The sequence below is a fragment of the Cnephaeus nilssonii genome, assembly GCF_951640355.1.
Source record: "Cnephaeus nilssonii genome assembly, chromosome: 15".
Lineage (NCBI taxonomy): Eukaryota > Metazoa > Chordata > Mammalia > Chiroptera > Vespertilionidae > Cnephaeus > Cnephaeus nilssonii.
The window spans coordinates 36,306,533-36,331,248 of record NC_137086.1 but is presented as its reverse complement, the minus strand read 5'-3'; the positions used below and the strand labels follow the sequence as shown (position 1 = coordinate 36,331,248).

At 36.2% G+C, this 24,716-nt stretch overlaps 1 protein-coding gene across 12 annotated transcripts in view; it reads right to left on the bottom strand.

Annotated features, from left to right (window-relative positions):
* The window catches only part of EHBP1 (EH domain binding protein 1), a 415,903-nt gene that overhangs the window by 47,864 nt on the left and 343,323 nt on the right, over positions 1 to 24,716 (bottom strand). For 9 of the 12 annotated variants that reach the window (XM_079792168.1, XM_079792171.1, XM_079792169.1 and 6 more), the window contains 5 exons: positions 17,595 to 17,742; positions 8,030 to 8,137; positions 4,679 to 4,803; positions 1,930 to 2,068; positions 1,667 to 1,773 (listed from right to left, as the gene is read on the bottom strand). In XM_079792168.1, the coding sequence (XP_079648294.1) occupies positions 1,667 to 1,773; positions 1,930 to 2,068; positions 4,679 to 4,803; positions 8,030 to 8,137; positions 17,595 to 17,742 (627 nt within the window). The remainder of the gene's footprint in view (positions 1 to 1,666; positions 1,774 to 1,929; positions 2,069 to 4,678; positions 4,804 to 8,029; positions 8,138 to 17,594; positions 17,743 to 24,716) is intronic. The other 3 variants (XM_079792173.1, XM_079792174.1, XM_079792164.1) reach the window with 3 other exon arrangements.

Here is a 24,716-nt window from a genome sequence, read left to right as displayed (position 1 = left end):
CTGGGTAGCTGAGAAATACTGAAGATCTGCTTAAGTGATTACTCTCAGCACCATCACTACTACCACCAGCACTTACAACATTATTTATTCAGAGAAATGAAAGCGAACAATCCTCTGTTGTCAAATCCCTTCCCTACTTAGAAGCATATTAATCTCTAAGAAGCCATGAGGAATTATCCTTCGGTACTCCTTAAATAAGAAACAAATATCAAGAAATGTTATTTATGACCGTATTTTAGAATTCTCAAGTTCAATAAACATGTCTAGCCATACGTATAACTTACATATCTTTAGAAGTACTAAATAATTTGTACTCACATATTAACTCAATTAATACCACCTTATTGTTAAATTGATTATGGTAGTTGACAAAGTTGAAATATTTTAAGAAATTATAAAGCTGGTAATTTCTCCGGATGGTGTGATCAAATAAGTCACTGTATTTTTAAAAAGATTCACACAAAAGAGATAGCATTCTTTCTCAGTATGAAATATAACAGAAAACATTATAACAACAGAAGAAATGCTAATGGTAACTTCAAAATCCGGAATAATCTGGTGAATGGGTTTTGTACCTATCTTCCAGACAGCAGAGCATTTTCAAAATCAACTTTTTTCATTTCATCCAGAGGGTCAAAACACACATAGTGGTTTGCAAAGATATAAGAAAGCTGAAGTTATAAGCAACACATAAAACTTCATTGCTTTTACTGATTAATTCACTTAAAAACAGTTTATAATCAGATTTCTTTAGTGTGAGTATACAGTATCCTCACATATTCCCTAACTTAAAAAATTATACCGAATATTTCATCAGGATATTCCAGTGAGCTGTTCTATGTACTAGGGTCTTAGTACCACAGCTTAAAATAAGAAGTTCTTTAGGTCCCTAAAATGTAGTTGGTAATTCTGGGTACATTGTAAGTATTTTAAAAACCAACAAAGACTATTTTAATATTAAAAACAATAAAAACATTTACACATAAAAAAGGAGCACCATTAAAGAGAGCTATGCTTCCAGACAAAAATTCAAGTTAAAACTTGTTCTTCCTGCTTCTGTCCCAAAGCTGTCCATCAAAAGCAGCTTTCTCCCTGCGGTCTATCAAATATTTCCCTCACAAATCAATTTTACACATGATCAGCCCATACCCCTACTGAGCTGAACCTCCCTGTTAATTAAGTGAAGAAATTACCATATATATTATATTAATGCAAACATCATTCAGCTAGTAATTCACGGCTGATCTGGATAATGGAAAGGTTGAACACCCATTAACCCAAGCCAACAAAATGGGTTGGCTGAGAAATTCTAGCAGGTCTCATGTGACTTTTCCCTCTAACTGCAGCTCTGCGGTATCTGCTATTGTAATAATTAAAATCCTCCCGGTAGATCAATACTGGAATCTCTTTGTGGGAAGTGCCCTGATGGAAATGTCTCAAGGAAGCTGGGGCTGTGGAACTCTGAAAAATTCATTTTTTTTTTATCTGACAATTATCACCACACTGCAGACTAATTCAACAGTGCACCCCTCTCACTCTGCTTTGAATGCACTGGAGATTGACATCTTAAAAAACCTAACATCTCATTTTAACAAATAAAGGCACTATTTCCACATACAGTTTGGAATTATCAGCAATCATGAAACCACACAAAAAATTAATATACATTAAGCACTTCATCTTCTGATGGCTTCCTCTGAGTTTCAGTTATCGCTGCCTTCTCCTCATTTCCTTTCTTTGTATCTTCCTGTATTGATCTCTGTCTTTTTATATCTTAAAAAAAAGTAAAGACATGTAAAATTATTATAAAGCTTGATATTTGTGTATTGAAATGTGAATTTACAGTATCAGCTTTTTAACATATATGTATAAACAGCTAAATAATGTTAAATCATAAGATGGGAAAACATTAAAAAAAAGTGTACCTACCTGGTCTATTCTCAACATATTGACTGAAAGACTGAAGTTGAGTTTTTCTGACTGTAGAATCCTTGCTGAACACAACAGGATTTCTAAATCTTTCTGTCGCTTTTTGTAATCGCTCAGCCCGGAGATCTTCTGTGCCATTCTAAAAGTAAAACAAATACAATAAGAGAGTCCTGATATTGTAAACATGAAATTGCGTACCAGTAAAATAATTTTTACTGATTTAAGATAATGCCAATTTAGAAACTTTTTGAAAGAAAAAGTATTTTAAAGAGCTCTAAATAACTCAACTGCAAGTTCTGTTACCTGTAACCAAAAGCTTACAGGAGACCTGGTTTAAATAGAGGCTCACTCTTGCTAATTTGATTCATCAGACACTGTGAATGCCTGAGTTTCCTTCAGATGATATGTATAATTTAAAGGCCATGTTGCCTCTGTCTATTCCCCCCACTATTCTGGCCCATTGGTTTGTACAGCCCCACTGACTTGTATGACAAGAAGAACTAGTTTCTAATTTTATGCCCATTGAGGTAAACTATTAATGCTGGATGAAGGCTAAAAGGTAGGATTTTAATACTACCTCACTGAACTGCATTTCATCAGCTATAACTTTCCAAAGCCAGATTTGTAAGTAAGCCCTTTGCAGCTAAGGAAACTACAATTATCTTTTCTAGAGCTTCCTATGTTAATACTGGCAACAAATTCAAATGGTTCTATCAACAAGAAATATCCCAGAAGACTGAACCACCGCAATGTGTGGAAGCTGCAGATACCGAGGTGCTGTGTACCAAACAAATATTTCATTTTATACCTAATCTTTTATTATTTTTATTAAGTGTTTTGAAAGTAAATAGGGAAAGGCTAAGATGCATGACTAATAGCTAAGCCTGCTGAATGCTGAAACTGGTTATCAAAAGCTACCAAGACTTTGCCCTTCCTCTGCATTGAGACAATCGGTAATGAGGGAGTCCTCCAATGGCCTATTCTCTAGCCTCAAGGAGGCCTGGGATACAGAATTCTCAAGGGAAGGTAACAGTTTATCCTTTTCCACAAACACAGAATGCCTCATTTATAAACGTGTAAACTGCATTTTATTTTAAAAAAAAAATAAAACCCCAAATCAATGCTGAAAGCTTCGAGAGAACAGATGGACTGTATATGTTCTTTATAAGCACCATTTAAAAAAATCTTAACTAAAAAGATCCATACAAAGACAAGCTGTTTAAAGCACACCTTTTATTGGAATAACTTTAAAGACTACTATACAAGAGTTTATTGGAAAGCAAAACCAATTTAATCTACTTAAATAATTAAGGCTTAATAATAAAAATACCCTATTTATTTTTAAAGTTATATATTTATTAATATCATGCTAGCTAGGTTTGTTTGTTTAGGAAAGTGTGGAGGGATTGAGAAAAAAAAAAACAAGAAAGAAAAACTCATGGACACGGACAACAGTGTGGTGACTGCCGGGGAGAGGGTGGGTGGGAGGTAGAAGAGCTTATAGGGGGGATAAATGGTGATGGAGGGAGACTTGACTTGGGGTAGTGAATACACAATACACTGTACTGATGATATGTGGTGGAATTATGCACCTGCAATCTGTACAATTTTGTTAACCACTGTCACCCCAATAAATGCAATAAAAAGGAAAAACAAGTATGTATTCAACAGTTATTATAATAACTGCCCAAAAGTCTAAAACTTAAGTCTTTACCAAAATAAATAAACATGGCTAATAGCAACATGCTAAAATATCAGTGAGATTAGCCAGCAAATCCCATCTTAAGAAACCTTTTTATGACTGGGGACTTCTGCCACTTTACAAATGTATTCCTCTAAACCCACTAATTCAGTTAGCCTTTTCAATCCATTGTATTATTCTTAGGCCAGCTTCATTCTGCATTAAGTCCACTGCAGAAAGCTAAATTGAACGCAAAAAATCAGACCTGATCCAGGCTTCCTTTTGTTCAAAGATAGAGACCAAAAGTCCTCTGGTGCTGCCACACACTTTCATCACCAATTTATAGAAACCGACAGTATAAGGAAAAAGCAATGAAAGTTATTGTTTTGGGACTTCAAAGCATCTCTGTGTCAGGGGAAGGAAATCCTTTCAGTCAGCGGGCAGTCCCCGAAGTCCGCAGGTGGGTGAAAAGTTATAGAGGACTAGAAGTACCCTAAAGCTAGAAAAATATAAATGATACAGTACAAAAAAGGGGGGAGGGCTTGAATGGGGATAATAGAAATAATAATAATAATAATAATAATAATAATAATAATAATAATAATAAAATTATAATAATGTGGCATTTTGGCTGAAATCCTAAAAAAGGTAAAATTCGTATGGATACAAAGCACATGCAAGTTTATAAAAATTTATATTCTATCACACACCATATTCAGGTATTAACTGACATGAGTTTTAGTTTATCTAAACAAGTCAAAGTTTGAGGATGATATAAAAATATGCTAGAATTCTCTTAGCAATGTTCTTCTTAGGAAAATAGAAATACATATAAAAGTCAAGAATAGTTTCTACTTTTACCAGCATCAAAGAGTAGTTTCTCTGAAAAAAGTAGATAAATACTGATTACCATATTGGTATTTAATTTATTGGCTATTTAATAAAAATTTGTATATCTTAATCTTAATGTGAAGAATTGGTAAGAAATTGATTTTAGGATTATATAATGCTAGTGGAAATTAGAATACACAGATACCTAATCAAATATTTTAAGCAAGTAAGATTTACCTTAATGTCTTGCTCTGAGCTCTCGGTTATAACTTTCTGAGAAGCACTGGAGAGTGAATTTGCCACCTGTGGCTGAACTTCTAGGAGCTTCTTCAGCTTCAAGTCCACCAACTTAGTCTTTTGTTCTGTTAAATATGCAAACACAAAGAATTACTAAGTAAGATGCATTTAGAATATAGGCTATCTATTTAGAGCACACCATAAAAATATTACTACATTTTAAAAAAAGGACATTAGGATTGTGTAATAACACATCAATCCAGACATATACAGAATTCTTTTCATATATATGTATAACTACATACTATATTATATAACTATAGTATAATTGAGTAGTCATTGGGTATGTTGATTATAATCATTTTAATTGAGATATAATTGACATATAACATTGTGTAAGTTTAAGGTATACAATGTGTTGACTTGATGAATTTATATATTACAATATGATTACCACCCCAGCATTAGTTAATACCTATTATCATATCACATAATTATCATTTATTTTTTGTGGTAGGAACAATTAAAATGTAGTCTTTTAGCATATATTGTTAGTGTATGTATAAACATATATATTTCCCCCCAAAATCAGTCCCTTTAAAGAATATAGTCAATATACCTAAAGATAGTTCAGTTATACTATAGTTAACAGTAGCTATGCTTATCTGAAAACCTAAGCCTATATTTGATGTACATATTTATATAAGTAGGTTAGATATACTAAAACAAGTCATTTTAAAATAGATTTTTATAGGTGATTCATTTGATTCTAAGTTATATTTTAGAGTTTCAAATTCTTCCTGTATATTAAATTTATACATATACTACCATATTAAAATAAGTTCTTAACATGATCTCAGTCAGTCATGTAAACACTGTTAGAACCCAATGTTTATATGTGTGTGTGTGTGTGTGTTGAAACAGAGTCTATGCTTACAAATACCTTCTAATGGGAGGACAGACATACAATAAAGGTGATAAAAATTTAAAACATATTAAATATGGATAGAAATTTAAAATAAATAAAAGTATGGCTATAACTTTAAAATTAACTATTTCAAATTATTTTTAACAAGTCCATTAATTTTTAATAATAGAATAGAAACAAATAGAATAAAATAATTCTACTTAAATTCACTCAAAGCAACTATTTAATAAAATGCTTGTAAAAGATATGCCAACCATTTGGTAAATGGTATTTTTCATAAAGATTAATAAGTTTTCTAATTATAAGACTCTTAATAAATGCTATTATCATTACTCTCATGCAAATTGGTTAGTTTATATTGCCAGGCTTCTCTTTTAAACAATATCTGATGAACTATGGTCAAATCAAGATAAAGATTAAACAATTTATTATTAAAACATTATGACTTTTATATACATATTAAAAAAAGAATTTTGGGGAAAATAAAGCAAGGATAAAAATCATAATATATTCTATGTGCCTCCAGATTCCAATCTGCATTCCTATTTCTTATTGCCTTGAAATAAACCATAGCCTGATTTGGAAAGTATGTCCTATGCACATGCCAACACTTTCTGGCATTCTTGAGAGTTGTAAACAATATATTAGCTAACTTCACAAACAGGAAGGCTGAGATGGGTTTTCTTTTTTGGCATAAAGTAGGATGAGCGTTTTTAAAAAGGACAAGAGTCAAGCCTATTAGACCTAATGTTAGCCAAACTTTAAAGTGTCCCACAAAGTTGTTATAACTAAAACTAGAAAATTCCCTTCACGTTACCTAAGCAATAACTAATTTTTCCTATCTTCATACTCTATTGTAAAATGAGGAAATATGCATCCCTTATTGTCATTGGTTCTATACTTCCATAAATTGACTGTTAAGGCTTCAATTCTGTACTTATGGGTGTCCTCAGCAGGAAAGGGTCGTTACTGGTTTCTGATAAAGCTGCTGGTCGTGGTTGTGGTGAGAGGCTGGGTAAGCAGTAACAAAAATCTTTTTCAAAAAGAAAAATCAAATTTGCCCAAGTTCTACAGTATTTTAAATAGAAATAAAAGATAGTCCTAATTTTGGAATAAACATTTAAAAATTTTCCTTAAATATCAGCATTTTCCTGGACTTCCACAATTATGCACAACCTCTACCTGGTAGAGTATAATTTAATATTACACCATGAAGGAGTTACTGACAAAAGGGCAGTAACTTTTATTAGGTGCTCCGTATAGATAAGAAGACTTTGGTTGATTGTTTCTGAGAAAAAACAGAATTATTTCAAACAGAGGAAGAAACAAAGCAGGTTAGTATTTCAGGGGCATGTCAGTGCTAGGAGACCTGCTCTCACTCCCTTTAGCTTTTTATAGGAAAAGATAAATATTAAGGACTTCAATTCCTTACCTTTAAATCTGGAAAAATAACTAAAGACTTTTTATTGCTATAAGAATTCAATTCAATAAGCATTTATAGAACCCCTCTGGTATATAAAACTTTGTATAGCTACCTGCTGTTGACTTATATGAACCACTCATCTATTAAACCACAAGTATGTTTATATTTAAAAAATAACTTAAAAGGTCAATTACCAATGTGATTATTGGTATAATATTTATTGATATAAGACGTGATTAATTCAATAGCAGTTTATACAAGCAGTTTTCAAATAAAGTGTCTTATTGTAATTAAGTATGCATAAATTAATTTATTAGTAGTAATATTTAAAATAAAAAACTAAAAAAAGAATAAAGCACAAAATCTGCAATATAATATTACAATTAAGATACTCAATTCTAACCAAGTCAGAAAATCTGATTTACATTTGAAGTATTCCATAGGTACTACATCTATACCTTACAACACTACACCAAAATATTTAGGCTAAGAAGGGAACAAATTATTGAATAGCCTACAAATTATATCATATAACATAAAATATAAAAGTGAATCTTAGTCCTGGCTGGGTAGCTCAGTTGGTTACAGCATCGTCCCAATATGCCAATGTTGTGGGTTCAATCTCTGGTCAGGGCACTTACAAGAAGCAACCAACAAATGCATGGATGGGTGGACAATCAATTGATGTTTCTCTCTCTGTCTCTCTCTTTCTCTCAAATCAATCAATAATTTTTTTTAAATTTAAAAAAGTGAATCTTAGTAAGAAGAGAACACAAGCTACAATTTGCTATTCCAATTTTATTGCTAATTTTAACTAAACCTAAAACAAAATAATAACAAAACTGATGGAAGGTGGATTTAGTGAAATGATTTGTGAGGACATAAGATGTAATAAAACTACAAAAAGAACTTATTATCACAATTAATGAGATAATAAAAAATATATAATGGTAAAGTTTGCCATGCAGCAGGACACAAAATATTTATAATTTGAAATTACCGGGAATATCAAGGTCATTTTCTAAGTTAGTAAGTTCATCTCCATCTCCTACAACAAAGCCTTCAGGAATCTCCTCGTTAGTATCTATCTCAATATTATCATTTTCATCTGTAGGAACATGTAGCAATAATGTTAGTATATTGTATATTATTTGTTTTATATTGTTTGTCCAAAACACTAAAGAAGAAAAAAACAGCATTTTAATTAGTTATTCAAATTCAAGTCTGACACAGATTAGCAAGTTAAAAATCAATTTTAAGTCACTCTTTCACTATTAGATGAACATTTATATTTTAAATTCATATGTCAAAAATGAATTGTCACATCAAAGCAGATGCAAAGGTTTTGACAATTTGCCACACACTGTCTCTGACCACTGAGCTCACTGAGTTGATATATTTTAAAAAGTACTCCATTAGTGATCACTAATAATGGCATACAAAAAAAAAATAGTTTGGTAACAAAGTCATCAAGTAATATTTCTGTGTTTCACATTTTTATCATTTATTAGATATAAATGGTAAAGGCACAAGTCATTCTTTTAAAATTTGTAGCTATATTTAAATCATTTGTATGAAGATGAATGCTTTTGTGCTTTTAATGAAATACTAGAGGCCCGATGCACGAAATTCGTGCAAGAGTAGGCCTTCCTTCCCTCCAGCTGCCAGCACCAGCTTCCGTCTGGCACCTGGGACCCGGGCTTCCCTCTGGCCGCTGGCAGGCACCCAGGACCCAGGCTTCCCTCGCAGCCCTGGCTTCATCTGGAAAGTTGTCTGGTCTAATTAGCATATTATGCTTTTATTATTATAGATTATCATAAAAGCATTATAGATAAATTAAAAGACAAGATTAAGACTAGAATCGACAGTACCTTTATGCAAAAGAAAGTTCAGAACAACACAGTACATCTTGGAAGAATTAAAACTGGAAAAAAACTGTTCTTATTAAAAATTAAATACATCAATAGTGTGGTGAAGGCCTGACATAGGGCAGGGACTGGGAGGAGGGGGCAAAGGTTGAGAAAATGGGGGATATCTGTAATACTGTCAACAATAAAGTATACACACACACACACACACACACACACACACACACACACACACACATAGTCTAGTTAAATACATAGAATAAGAAAGTCTTACACGATTTTTTTACACAAAATGTTTCAGATCACAATTTATTGAGTCTTTTTTTACATTAAAGATTTCTATTATATATTTTTTCCTTTCTAACTCCTAGTAATAAAAATTGGTTAAGTAATTTTGATATTTATACATTTAAAAAGGCATAGTAATGATCTGATTTGCATATTAGAAGTAAACTTTAAATTCTGATATTGACAGGTAGTGTAACCTTTTGGAAAAATATCTGCCTAGCCCCAGGAGTTGAGAATATCCCTACTACTCTACAGCTTATTTTTTAATTGGGCAACTTTAATAATAGTTTACATTTATTGAAGACTTCCCATGTACTGTATAAGCTGTTCAGAAGAACACAACAAAGAAGAAAAGATTGAGAAATGCCTCCAGGGAAAAACATTGCTAAATGCTTATAGCACCCTAAGGCATTATATTTGGCTACATTATTTAAGTACAATCAACTATGCTTAGCACAACTATTTTACTACTTTCATAAAAGTCAACATCTTCATCTTCATTATCCTCCAAGATTCTTCCCTAAAAAATTTTGTAGTAAACATAAATGTATGAATAAATATTTCTGAATGCTAAATAATTGTTCAGAACACTTCCTCGTATTATTGTGTCAGAAATAGTTTACTATCAATAGTTTTTAGAGTGGAGCACTTTGTTGTTGCCAACCAGTCTCTATTTATTATTGCTGACCATAATTAATCTAGAAAGCATAAAATTCAACATTCACTCATTTATTTAAGAAACTTCCACTATATACCACATCTGCAACTTATAACACACTGCTGGATGTTGAGGAGATACAAAGTTGTATTCCATTAAGGTGACTACAATACTATGTAGGATAGATAAGTGTTATGGAGTAAAAATTAGGTGCAGAGCAAATTCTAATGATGAAAAGATTATCCTTTGCCAATAGTAGTAGGAATTGTTTCGTGTGAGCACTAACCTTTAAATTGGGTATTAAGAAATGTACAGGACTTTAAAAACATGAAATATAGAAGAGGTAAGTTTTTAAAAATTAACACTTCTTGAACTGTGTTTTATGCAACAACCAAAATTCCCACTGGTGTGGGTAATAAATGGTATGATTTGTATCTTTAAAAACAAAAAGGTACAACTGAGAGAAGGGCACAAAGACAGCAGGAATGGATAGGTTATATTCAAAGATTGGTGTATAAAACAATTAGAAATATAAGCAATGAGGCTTATGTGTTATAAAAATTAGAGTAGTGTCAATACTATTTCTATCATATCACTCCTGTTTACAATCTGATATGCCTTCTATGTGAAGTAAAAAGTGGTCTACAAACTGCATGTGGGTATATTATCCACGTGATAGCCTTCATGCAAGATTGCTGACCTACATGTGTACAGAAAGGCTAGAGGCAGGAAATCCAGGTTATAACCTCCAGGCAAGCATTATGGAGAGCCTAACCTATAATAAAAGAATTGGGAAGTGGGATGACATCATTTAGTGGAGGGATACTAAGGACAGGAAGGCTGAGGCACATGTCAATACTGGCTCTCCAGCCTGAATGACTAAAAAGATAGCATTACTATGAAAATAAATAGTTAAATCTGGAAATGTGGTCAGAAATGGGTACTTGCAGGTTCTGGAAATATGGAAAAAATCACACCTCTTTTCATTACCTGCTTATACAGTGGCGGGTTCCTGTCTGATGTTAAACAGATACCATTCATTCATTTTATTTCCCAGCTAAATGAAATCTCTATCTACACTACCACTCACAGTAATGCTGAGTGGGTTACTCAATATTTATATATGTATTGCTAACCTTAGATAAAAGGATTACTATTTGGGAGGGTAAAAGTAAAAATTGATCTCCTCTAAAGCTCAGGTCTTCTTAAGAGTGGATTTCCATGTTCTTTCCATTCACTGACTTCAATTTTACAATGACCCTTTGAATTCTTTTCAACAGTAATGTTACACATTTCTTAACACCTGTGGAAATATTATAAATGCATTTTAGCAGAATTAAAATGCACGTGTATCTGTGTGTGTTTAAGACACTACATAATGTATATATATGTATATATATAGATATATCATATATCTATCTATATATATGTATATATAGATAGATATATGATATATCTATACTTATAAGTATACCTCTACCAATCTATATATATAAAAGGCTAATATGCAAAGTGTCCCCTCGGGAGTCCGACTGAGAGACCAGGAGTTTGATTGCTCACTGTGACGTGTGCAGACCACCAGGGGGTGGTGCAGAACAAAGGAAGGCCCTGGCCGGCAGCCGGCAACTGGCAGCCGGGGAAGGGAGGCCCTGCCAGCAGCCAGCAGCTGGAAGGAATGCCCCAGCTGGCAGCCAGAAGGCCCCGATCGGCCCTGATCGCTAGCCACGCCTAGGGACCCCACCCATGCACAAATTTCGTGCACTGGGCCTCTAATATTGATATGTTGATCTATCTATCTTTATGGCTAACCTCTGGAAACCCAATAGATGAGTGTGGCAGAAAGTAAATTAGAGACCCATTACATAACAGAAGCTGATTTGGAAGTATGGCATGTATAATGTAGCAGGACAAGGTAAGAGGAGATTGGATATGCATCAGAATGAAACAATGCATTCCAGTTGACAAGCACAGCAATAAGGACAATCTTCTGACATCTATTGTTTATAAAGAAATTAAATGGAAAACTAGGAAATCTGATGATAGTAAAAAAAAAAGAATATTTGTACTTTTAAAAAAGATACTAAGTGTATCATTAAAAACATTAAAAAATTATTTCTCATTTCTATCATAATTTTTAAATTCTCCAGCCCCTATAAAATCCATAACTTTCAAAGAAATACAAAAATAAAAAACATAACACAAATATATTATTAACAGAAGCTGAAAATAAAAATTACTGAAGTCCGATAAGATTTTATTTTGGTTCAACAATTTTAGATAAATCTATTTGCCATAACTGAAATAAGGATAATGCAGGCACATAAACATTTTCATGGACAAAAATTAAAAAACGTTTTATTTATCTGAAATACAAAGTATACTACTTTACCTAAATCAAAGAGAGGCAAAAATGTCAGTTTAAAAGTTAAATGGCCCTAACCGGTTTGGCTCAGTGGATAGAGTGTCAGCCTGTAGACTGAAGGGTCCCAGGTTCGATTCCAGTCAAGGGCATGTACCTTGATTGGGGGAACATCCCTAGTAGGGGGCAGGAGGCAGCTGATTGATGTTTCTCTCTCATTGATGTTTCTAACTCTCTATCTCTCTCCCTTCCTCTCTGTAAAATCAATAAAATATATTAAAACAAATAAATAAATAAATAAAGTTAAATGACCTTAACCTAACACAAACCAAAGTAATAAGCTACATACATATAATAGATATAAAGCATGTAAAATATATCATATATAATATACAATAAATATCTTTATATATAAAAGCCTAAGCGACCGTTATGACCGGAATGACTGGTCATTATGATGTGCACTGACCACCAGAGGGCAGACGCTCAACGCAGGAGCTGCCCCCTGGTGGTCAGTGCACTCCCACAGCGGGAGTGCCATACAGCCAGACGCCGGGTTCACGACTGGGACTGGCGAGTGCAGCTGCAGCGGCGGAAGCCTCTCCTGCCTCTGCGGCAGCGCGACTGAGCGGTGGCGGCAGTGGCAGGCACAGTGGGGCCCAGGATGAGTGGCAGTGGAGCTGCACCTGGCCCTGGCTGGGGCTCCTCCCCAGCCGCCTGCCACTTCGGCACTGCTACATCCCTTGGGGGGGATATGTTGGACTGCCGGGTTTCGGCCCGATCCCCGCAGGCCAAGGTTCCAGATTGCAAGAGGGCGCAGGCCAGGCTGAGGAACCCCACCCATCCATGCACCCGGCCTCTAGTATGATATAATATCATAAAACAAGATAGACACCGCCAAATGCCTATGGACTATTAACCAAAACTTAACATTTATTTGGCCAAAACAAAAACTTATTAATTCTCAAAGCAAAAATTCAGGCCATAGTCTCTGATCACAACACCACTAAACTACAAATGAAAATACCAAACTTAGTCCCCAATCACCTGTACCTTGCCAAGTAAGATCAATGCAATAAAATGAACCCACAAGTTTGTTGCATAGAGTGAGAATTTTAAGATGAGGCTGTTATAGGTCTGTAACTACAAAATGATGCAGAAATTGAAAAAACATTTAAATACCACAATAGCACCTGGTCCTCTCATAAGTCCTAAAATTGTCAAAAGGAGGACAAGTAAAAGCTGGACTGTAGCTCCTTGGACAGGCATGATTCTGTTAATTCAGAAGTATTAGGCTATTTCTGCTTGCAATAGAATGCAAGTGGGTTGCTTGAATCCATGGCTATAGATGACCTGAAATATCTTGCATATATTCTCTGTGGACACCACGAAGGTGAAGACACCTCACCTTAAACTTAAGTTTCCTTAAGTTCTTCAGAGCCTGGTTGCTGCTTGAGAATGGTATAGGCAATGAGTCTGAGTAACAGTCAAGTTCAACACATTCCCCAGGCTATGCTTTCACCTTATTATCTTAGTTCTTGACTACTTCCTCCCTTTTTTACTCTGGACCACTGCTTCCAAAATCTTCCTATCCCACTCCTCCGTCTAGGCTGGTGTCTACTTATTTCTCTCTCCTACTTTCACACTACTCCTTATTTAGACTTGATGATTCCCACTAGACACTGGAAGAGTGAACACTAATTTGTTAATTTTTTCCCCTGACTTATCAACTTCATAGCATCATTTCCCTTAGGAATTAGATTCTTGTGAACCAAAGTGAATTTTAATTTCTATGGGTAAAATCCAGCTCACCACTTTCTTTGGGGTAAATAACAGGCATGCCCATTTATTTATATACTAGAGGCCCGGTGCACGATATTTGTGCACAGGTAGGGTCCCTAGGCCTGGCCGGTGATAAGGGCCAATTGGGGCCTTCTAGCTGCCAGCCGGGGCCTCCCTTCCCCGGTTACCAGCTGCCGGCCAGGGCCTCCCTTTGTTCCGTGCCACCCCCTCTTGGTCAGCACATGTCACAGCGAGCAATCAAACTCCCGGTCTCCCAGTCGAACTCACAAGGGGACACTTTGCATATTAGCCTTTTATATATATATAGATTGCTCAAGGCTGCTTTCAGGCAATGAGGGCAGAGTTGGGTAGTTAAGAGAGACACCATATGGCCTGCAAAGCCTAAGGTATTTGCTCTGTCACTTTTCAGGAAGTTTGCCGAGTCCTGTCCTAGCACATCTATATAAATGGTTGAATTTCAAGCAGGAATTATATCCTCTCTTTTGTCCTAAAGGTCTTTTCCTCCAACTCTCATCCCCAATAGCTTTAGCTTAGACCTTGAGGCCAGAACAGACCTAGTCCTTGTGGAGACAGGCCAATATCTACCCTTGAGGCCAGAGAATAAGCCTGTTCCACTGGTTGTAGGTCAGCCTGATTAAGAGTCTACCATATGATATGTGGCTGCTTCCAACATTAAAGGTATGGTGTGTCCTATGGGAGAAATGGACCCTGGTCACTGTGGTCTTAGAGAAGAGAGTCTGGGCTCCTCAGCAGGTTCTTATAAGTCACCTGCTCAGCCCTGTCCCATCTTTATTTCACCTGGCTCTCCCTGTTCTAGTCAATACTTATTTGCTAGCTCTGCAGATCCAATCTTCACTTGTTCTTTATTTACTCTTTGGACTGTTGAATGATGACAAAATATGGTCCTCATTTTCTCGAGCTACTATGTAGGAAAGATATCCATTTTGGGGGTTGTAACACTGATAAAGTCTCTTTAAGTAGTTATGTCCTGACTTAGCTTAAACTTGGGTTGATTCTAGAGATGAAACAAATTACATAGCTGACCCATCCCACACCATCAATCAAAATATTTAATTCTTAGCTTTACCAGAGTATACAACCCATTTAGCATTGTTGGTTGCTCACTACCGAGGGAAAAAAATTAAAAGAGACTCTGGATGCTTGGATGCTATTATTACTGTTCTCCTACAGTCTCCGGTAGGTAGGGTTAGTAGCTTTAGGACAGTCTATCTCAAGGATCAAGAACATGAATTTTTTCCTATCATAGGAGGCAAAACATTTTCAGACACTTAGAATATCTGGAATTTTTCTAATATCAAAGAAACATCTTGTTATTGATAATAAATAAAAGCAAATTATCATAGCATTATATAAATAAAGCTGTGAGCAGTTACTGATGTTACTATAAAACTTTAGAAGAGAGTGTAGAAATTGCAATAAAACTTCTGAATGATAGGAGTTGAAAAGGTAAGATGAAGGATTTAACTAAGGTGCAAACAACTGAGAAGACCAGAGGGACAGATACACAGCTGTTTGGAAAAGCACCATTCAAATTTATGGGATGGAGGGGTATTTGCTATAGGCATCTGTTGGTATTCTCTAAAATAGTAAGCTTCTAATATAAGGAATCAATTAGGAATAACAGCAGTACGTTTCAGTTTACACTGAAGAAACTTATCATTGACCCTAGAAATAGCTTACCTTCGTTTCAATTCTCTGAGGTCTTATTTGAGTTCTTACTTGCCTACTCTTTACAGTGATCTTAGCATTCTAAGACTAACTCAGGACAAGTACCTGACATGTTTTGTTAGATAAATAGGTTATAGATCTTTAAAATAAAAAAACCCCACAGGCCTCTTAAATATACTCCACTTAAATAAAAATCTAAAAAGTTCCAAGTTAAAGATGCCCACTGAGGGGCAAATTAAAATTATCTTTAACTAGAGGCCAGGTGCACGAAATTCGTGCACGGGGTGTGTGTGTGTGTGTGTGGGGTGGTGGTGGTGGTAGGGGTGTGTCACTCAGCCCAGCCTGCATCCTCTCCAATCTGGGATCCCTCTCACAATCCAGGACTGCTGGCTCCCAACTGCTCACCTGCCTGCCTTCCTGATTGCCCCTAACCGCTTCTGCCTGCCAGCCTGATCACCCCCTAACCACTCCCCTGCCAGCCTGACTGATGCCTAACTGCTCCCTTGCCAGCCTATTTGCCCCTAACTGTCCTCCCCTGCAGGCCTGGTCACACCTAACTGCCCTCCCTTGCAGGCCTGGTTACCCCTAACTGCCCTCCCCTGCAGGCTTGGGTCGCCCCCAACTGACCTTCCCTGCAGCCTGGTCCCTCCCAACTGCCCTTCCCTGCTGGTCTGATCGCCCACAACTGCCCTCCCTTGCAGGCCTGGTCCCTCCCAACTGCCCTCCGCTGCTGGCCATCTTGTGTCCACATGGGGGCAGGATCTTTGACCACATGGGGACAGCTATCTTGATCTTGTGTGTTGGAGTGACGGTCAATCTGCATATTACTCTTTTATTAGATAGGATAGAGGCCTGGTGCATGGGTGGGGGCCAGCTGGTTTACCCTGAAGGGTGTCCCGTATCAGGGTGGGGATTCCCTTGGGGCGTGGGGTGGCCTGGGCGAGGGGCTTGTGGTGGTTTGCAGGCCGGTCACGCCCCCTGGCGACCCAAGCGGAGGCCCTGGTATCTGGGATTTATGTATCTTCTACAATTGAAACTTTGTAGCCTGGAGCGGAGCCAAGCCTTCTGCTCACTCTGTGGCCGCAGCCATTTCTGTTGGGATTTATTTACCTTCTATAATTGAAACTTTGTAGCCTTAAGCGGAGGCCTGGGCCAGCAAGGGCAGATAGAAAGCTTGGCTTCCTCCATCGCCGGGGAAACCCAAGCCTCCCTCCTGCTCTCTGTGGCCTCAGCCATCTTGGTTGGGTTTATTTGCATATTCACTCCTGATTGGCTGGTGGGCGTGGCTTGTGGGTGTAGCAGAGGTACAGTCAATTTGCATATTACTCTTTTATTAGATAGGATTATAGTATAAATAGTCCTTGTTCCAACATCAACAAGTTTAGACTAATTTCTGCAGATATTGAAAAGAACCATCTTAGGATAAGAAGACTAAGAAAAATGGATATGGGACTTACTAAAAATTCTTAGATGTCAGGCCATAATGCCAGAACATTGTTAAAGCTACTTTCTAAAGATCTGGTTCAGAGTGAAAATCCTTCATGCCAAAGCTCCCCATCTAACAAGTCTTGTGATCTAGATGTTGAGGACTTGATTGCATTTTACTCACTCCTAAAACAATTAATGAGGCATCATGGGGAACCACAAACCAGTGTCTGAGTTTTCTCCTAAATCATATTCTAAGAAAATACTCCTTGGGTTGTTAACAATTAAGACAAAAAGTTGATCTGAAAAACAGCAACAATCACCTACTGATTTGTTATGCTTCATTTAGGTTTTTTGCAACATATCAATAGGTTAGAAACTTTATGTATTTGATACATTTTGAAGTAAGAATAAAAAGTCCCAAAAGGTCTACTGTGGATTTCTGTAGAATATGATACAAGCTTCTTTAACTCACCTCCAGATGCCTTTGACCTTTCTTTCAACTTTTCTGTAGCCATTTCACCATAGCTGGGAAGTTCTGACATCTTCACTCCAGATCGAGCTTCTGCTATTAGCTGACGAGCTCTCTCTCTCAGCTGCCGACGTCGCTCTTCATCTTGCTGCTAAGATATATTGAACAGTTGCCAACTCAGTAATTGACAGAAATGCAATTTCATTTTCAATCTGATCATCATGATAGTAACTGGTTTACAGCATGGTGCTTGGCCCACATTATAAATAGGATGCTCTATATCAGTTGGATGTCACACCATTTTTAAAAGACATCCTAGAATCAAATTTTTTTAAAAAAACATTTACAAAATTATTGTATTAAAATGTCTTGTTAAAAATTCAAACTAGCCTCTAAAGAATGTTTGGCAGTATATATTACTGAGGAAGTAGCAGAAATGATTATTAATAAAATAATCAGGCTTATAATATTAAAAACAGAATTTCAATTAATATCTACCTTATTTTTAAGAATAAAATTTAACTTGTTATTTTCTAATAAAAGCATAGAGCACTGACTAAAATACATATTTGATGGCAAAAAAAAATGTTGCTACACCATGTTGATAATATATAGGAAATGGTATTTTTAGGGAATAGGAATAGTACATTAATTACACAAGTTATTGCTCTTGGTAGTTTCAAAATCAGAATTGGGTAACTGATGTACGATCCCCATTCCTACTCTCTCTCCTCCCAGAAGCACACTGAAAAGAAAAAGTAAAATCTAATGTGGTTTTTGACATTTAAAACAAAAACAAAAACAAAAAAAACTACAGAGAATTAAATAACTAAAATAGTTTTTGCCTACTAAAAAGGGTTATTATGAATCATACTTAACCAATGTGAAATTGCTTCATAAACTGGAAAGTATGTAAAATAAGGTATTATTACGGCAAAACAAAGCCTGAAATAATCTGGCCTAACATATCTTTGCAGTATTACCTTCCCTTAACATCTCCCAGCCTCCATTAAAGCTCACATATATTCATACAGAATTGCTTGTATCATGTAATTTCATGGATGTGAATATGTCACTTCCTCTTCCTGGAATGTTCTTTTCTCATCTTATTTAACTCCTACTCATTCTTCAAGATTCAGTTTAAATTCACTAAACTTTTCCAAACTATTGTTCCCTCTTCCCCACTAGTGGAATATAGTGTGTGTGTGTGTGTGTGTGTGTGTATTACTTTTTATTCTTTTTTTTTTTTTAAATATATTTTATTGATTTTTCACAGAGAAGAAGGGAGAGGGATAGAGTGCTAGAAACATCGATGAGAGAGAGACATCGACCAGCTGCCTCCTGCACACCCCCCACCAGGGGATGTGCCCGCAACCAATGTACATGCCCTTGACCGGAATCGAACCTGGGACCTTCCAGTCCGCAGACCGATGCTCTATCCACTGAGCCAAACCGGTTTCGGCTGTATTACTTTTTAAAATAATACTTGTCAAGTTACATTATAACTCTGTATAAATGCTTCCTTCTCAGTAGAATAGCTCCTACTTGAAGGCAGGAGCTATATCTGATTTATCTTTGTATCTATGGTCCTTAGTACATACCTTGGTACTTGCTATAGAAATTTGAAACATGAAAATTTATAATTCAGCCTCTCAAAAGCTTGTAATATAAAGGGAAAGATAAAATAGCCACAATAAAGAGGTCTTATCAAAATGCAGCTAGAGTTCAGAAGAACATTTTGGCTGAGGAACAAACAGAAGGCATCATGGTATCATGGTTTCTGAGTTGGGCCTGCAGAATGAGCAGGGATTGAAATGGGTACAGATAGGAGTTGGTAGTTAGGTGAGTCAGTGTAGTAGAGACTAGGAGGTAGGAACAATAGAAAGACATTGAGGCAGGAAAGTATTTTGGGAGAAAGGTACAGTCTAGTTTTCCTGAGTATAGGGCAAAAACAATGACAGAATGACAAGGCAAGAAAAATGAAGCTATATAGTTAGACTGTAAAAGCCCTGTCCAACAGGGTGAAGTACTTTATTTTTACTGTAAAGAAACTGAGGGCCAACTAAGTGTTTGGCTTTGTGAGTGACTAATCAGAGATATATTTGAGAAAGGTTAATCTGACAACAGTGCATAGGACAGGATGACATAAAGGGACTGAAAAGAGACTTGCTGAGAGGCTACTATAATAGTCCAAGGAAGTTGTAATGAAATCTAGAATTACGATGGTGACAATGAGAATGGAAATTGACAAATGTAAGATATATATTAGAGGTAGAATTGATATCTGTACCAATTCTTGGAAACTAATTAGATATGGAGGGAAGAAAAAATGCTGACTCAGAAGTTTAGAACGGTGGCACTAAGAATACAAACAGAAAAACTAAGAGGAACCACTGTATAAGAAAGGCAGGAGTGGAAGTTGGGGATAAGACAAGACTGGGGTTGAAAGGCTGGCAGGCCATCTGAGTAAAGATGTTAGTACGCATTTGGGAAGTGAAATTGAAGAAGATTTCATGAAAAAGGGAGTAATCAACTAAAGTAAATGTTAGAAGTTAATGAATCTGAACATCAAATTACATGCAGGTGCTCCAGTCCACAGTCCCAAAGTTCTGCCTTGAGTTTTCTAGGCCGAAGTACCAGACATATGAAGGAAGAAGCCTTCACATGATCTCAGCCTTTAGCCATTTTATGTCATCCTATCCTATGCACCCCCAATGCTGAAGTCCTTTTAGCTGAGGCCACAGACAATATGGAACAGAGACCAAACATCCCCACCATGCCCTGTCTGAAGTCCTGACTCACAGAATCGGTGAGCAAAAAACAACAACAATTGTTTACATCACAAAGTTTGGGGTAGTTAGTTACACAGCAATAGTAATCGGAACATACGCTTGATACCACACAGATTATTTTCTAGTAGCAAGGGGAAAACCTGATTGTAAATGGAAAGATCAGAACTAGATCAAGGATTAGAGACAAATAATATAATGGTCAGTTTTTGCATCAGTAATATTGGGTCAACCATTTTATGCTTTTTGATGTGAAACATGCAGTGCACACCACCTAGAATAGTCTAGTCTAAATATTTAAAGTGAATCCACTAAGCCTTTATATATAATTTCCAGTTTATCATAAACAGGGGATAGAAAAACATGATGACATAGCAAGGAGGCAGCCAAGCAAATTCAGAAGGTAGGATATTCAGGACAACTGACCTGGTCATTTTATTGAGAGAGTTATGAAAACAAACACTCAAAAAAACCAACTAAACAATCACCATCACCACCAACAAAAGAGATTAACCAGATACAATGTATAGTCCTGAGTTAGATACTAGTTTGGATAAACCAGCTATGAAGGACACTGTTGAACCAATTATAGAAATCTGAATATAATCAAAGTATTAAATAAGAAGAATGTAACTTGGCTAAAAAATAATTTATATAGTAATAACTTCATTTTTTGTCAAAATAAATACACATATAAATATATATATAATATACACAAAAACACTTAGAAGTATATTCACAAAGCTGTTATGATAGACTATCTAGATGTGGAAATGTGATGTTTTTGTTTTCTTTCATGTGTCTTGATTTTTAAATTTTTGGTAGTAGATAGGTACTACTCTTATAATAGACCAGAGGCCCGGTACACGAAATTCATGCACTGGGGCAGTCCCTAGGCTGGCCAGCGATCCAAGCGTGAGCATCTGGTGTGGAAGGGCAGGTCCCAACTGACCTCTGGGCTTTGGGCAGCACCTGGGCCCCTGGGCCCCTGGGCGCACCCCCCACCTGAGTCATCAAGCTGGGCGGTGGCCCATCCCCCGCTGCCGCTGGTCACCATCTGTGGGACGATGGCGGGGCAATTGGGCCCAGCTCACACCCACCTTGGCCTGGCGCCACCTTGCTCACCAGCTCCACCATCCAGCTGTGGTCCCACTCTCTGTGCGCCTACACTGCCACCTGCTGCCAGCACCGCATTGCTGACAACCGCCATGTTCCACGCCGCCCCCTGGTGGTCAGCGCATGTCATAGTGAGCGGTCGAACTCCTGGTGGAACTCCCAGTAGAGGGGAAATTTTGCATATTAGGCTTTTATTATATAGGATATTTTTAAAAAAGAATCTTGGGGGAAGGAAGGAAAGAGATGAGATGGTAGGCTTCCTAGGGTGGGTGGTATTTGTGGTAGGGGCAAAAGAAGACAAAAACTAAAATCCAAGGGAAATTTTCTTAGTATTTAGAGACAAGAGCTTATTTGTAGTTAGAGAGCTAGTACACACCAGGCAAAGTGAGAATGACGATGCAAGAATAATATACAAAAATTCCTCAGTACACTATTAATATTTCTGAACTTGGAAAATATACTAGAATAAAAAGAAATATAGGCTTGATAATGGTGAGTTTGGTGATGGCTGCTGATATTTCTTGATCTTTTATGTGATAAGTCCTTCATATGCATGATTTTATTTAATTTTCACAACCTCAATGAGAATACTTAGATTTAGAGTTTCAAGATCACACAACTAGAACTGATGTTAGAGCCAGGAGTCCAGCTCAGGTCTATTTGACTACAGAGCCAGCCCTTGCTCTGAACCACCAAACTATTTGATCCCCAAAAGTATCAAATTACATGACCAACTGAGGAAAATTGAGCTTTTACTAAACTTTTTCATCTTTCAAACTTAAGAAAAGTTAAGAGCACTAATAAAAACCATTATTGGATATGCCTCAGGCAACTAGGTTTAAGTTTATTTCACCGTGTGAATAATAACTTCTTGCAGAGCTGGAATTTGGTGATTCAGACTAAGATGTTGTGATCTTAGGTCATCTGAGTTAAAATGAAATAAATGATTCTACCTTTCTGAATATTAAATGGGAAACTAATTTCTTCTCACAAGCTGCCACCTTCCCCAAGCCCACCCCCTCCACCCCCTCCTCCTCCTCAACTCCCATCTGTAAATGTTTCTAAGAGCTGACCAGGAGTGCAACTTAAAGCAATTATTAATAAAACCAACTCTAAATACTAATTAGGGACATTTCATCAATTTCCATGTAAATTGTTTGTTTGTACCTATTTACCCATCATTGTTCTCTAAACAATAGAAAAAAATGCAAATGAACAAGTCAGAATGCGGCCCTAAATGGGACTTTCTGTTTATAACCATTAGCCCAGAGGTGTGCTGTAATTCAATTCTCAAGTAGCAAGATTTAGCCTCATTAACAGACTGCAAGGGCAGGTTACAACTCATAAAACCCTACAGTAAACAAAGTTTATGGACACAGCACAAAATCTTGAGCCTGATTGACAGAATTCTGGTTCCCTATCAGATTGCCTTGATTTACTTTTCTACTAATGTCCTGACACCACAGAGAAAATTCTGCTTGGGCCTAGAGCTCTCTAGTGGGATGGCATATTTGCATTGTTTGTTTTCTCACCCATTAACTTCCCTTAGGACAAAGAACCAACTGAGGAAATAGAAGTTAATTGTTAAGGTCAGAAGGAAAAGCTTGTAATTACAGCAATCGATTATGCAACCAATTTTAATTTAATCGATAGAATTAATTTCCAGATTCATTATAAGTAAAACTTCCATTTTAATTTTTATATATAAGCTTCATTAAAAGTCATTTTCTGCAGTAATATCTAAAGACTAGATAGTAACAAAATCTAATCATCTTTTACTCCAAAAAGACATATTGTATATGTCAAAGGATAAAATGACCAGAGAGTAAGGACAATGATTATTTCATTATTTTTCATAGCATTCAGCACAAACTGCTCCAAAATGTAGATAATGAATATTTCTGACAATGATGGTTTGCCTACCTACCCAAGCACAGAAATGAGTTACTGCTATCTGTTTTGACCATTCTGTATTCAAAAGAAGACAGACATTCATAGCTATAAATAAATCTGTTTACTATGCTGAAAAAAATAGATATTTTTCCTGGGATACAAAGGTAACATCAAAGACTGTCATTAAAAAGAAAAGTATTGTTGAAAAATTCAACACATATGAAACTATGTATCTTTTATTTACCTGCCTTGTCTAAATACACTTAAATAAGCTGAAGTAGTTAGGCTTCCAATTCTAAGAATGGGTCTGATGACAATTACCTTTTTCTATATAGTATTATTTAGAGTTATGTGGGTAATCTAGATTTTGTAAGACGGAAGTACTCTTTGGAAGGTTTGATGGAAACTATATGTTGGGGCTCTTTACAAATTATAACAAATTTCTGTAAATACTAGTTCCATGCCTGCAGTGTTTTCTGAACGTTGTCTCATTTACTACTCACAACTCTGAAAGGTTAACTACTATCTCTCTGATTTGACAGAAATTGCATCTCACTTAAATACACTGCCCAAGATCATACAACTTGTAAATGGCATACTAAGAACTAAAATCAGTGTCTGATTTCAAACCACTGGTCCTATCTGTTTTATAACTGGTGTACAGAAATTTTCTGAGACCCTATTGTTATTGTGATTTGAAAAAACAGTTTTTTGCTTATACTTAGGCTATACAAATCAGGTTAAATTCCCCCTTGTGTTACTGAATGCTGAGAGGTGACGAGAAACTAACTTGCTTAAATTCATTTAAAACTTAGGTTTCCAACCTTAAATTAGAAACCTTCAGAAATGTGCTGAATGTGGTACATTTAAGCTCTACTATTCTCTTTGCTAACATCTTCAGGACAAGGCAAAGTCCTGTTAAGGTGCAAAGAGCTTTCATTTAATACAATGCATTAAAAGATTTCAAGTATACAAGCTAGATCAGAACTAACCACTTTGGACATAAACTGAAAAGAATATTTAGCCCTTTAACAGTTATGTCTTCAAGTTACTATTTTCCTGATTGTTCCAAAATGGTCTACAATCTGACATAGAAAGATGCACTAATAAAACTTGACAATTTAAGGACAAACTCTTCAAGAATAAGTAATGTAATTCCTTGTTTCCTTTCCATAAAAATGTATTGGTATGCAATTTTTATATTTCACAGTTCACCGACATCTAGGCAAGCTTTCTTCCACTGCTTCAATGGTGCTACTTTTAATTTTATCCTCCTTAGTCGTAGTAATTAAAGTGATCAGCAGTGGCATCCCAGCGGCTTTGACAC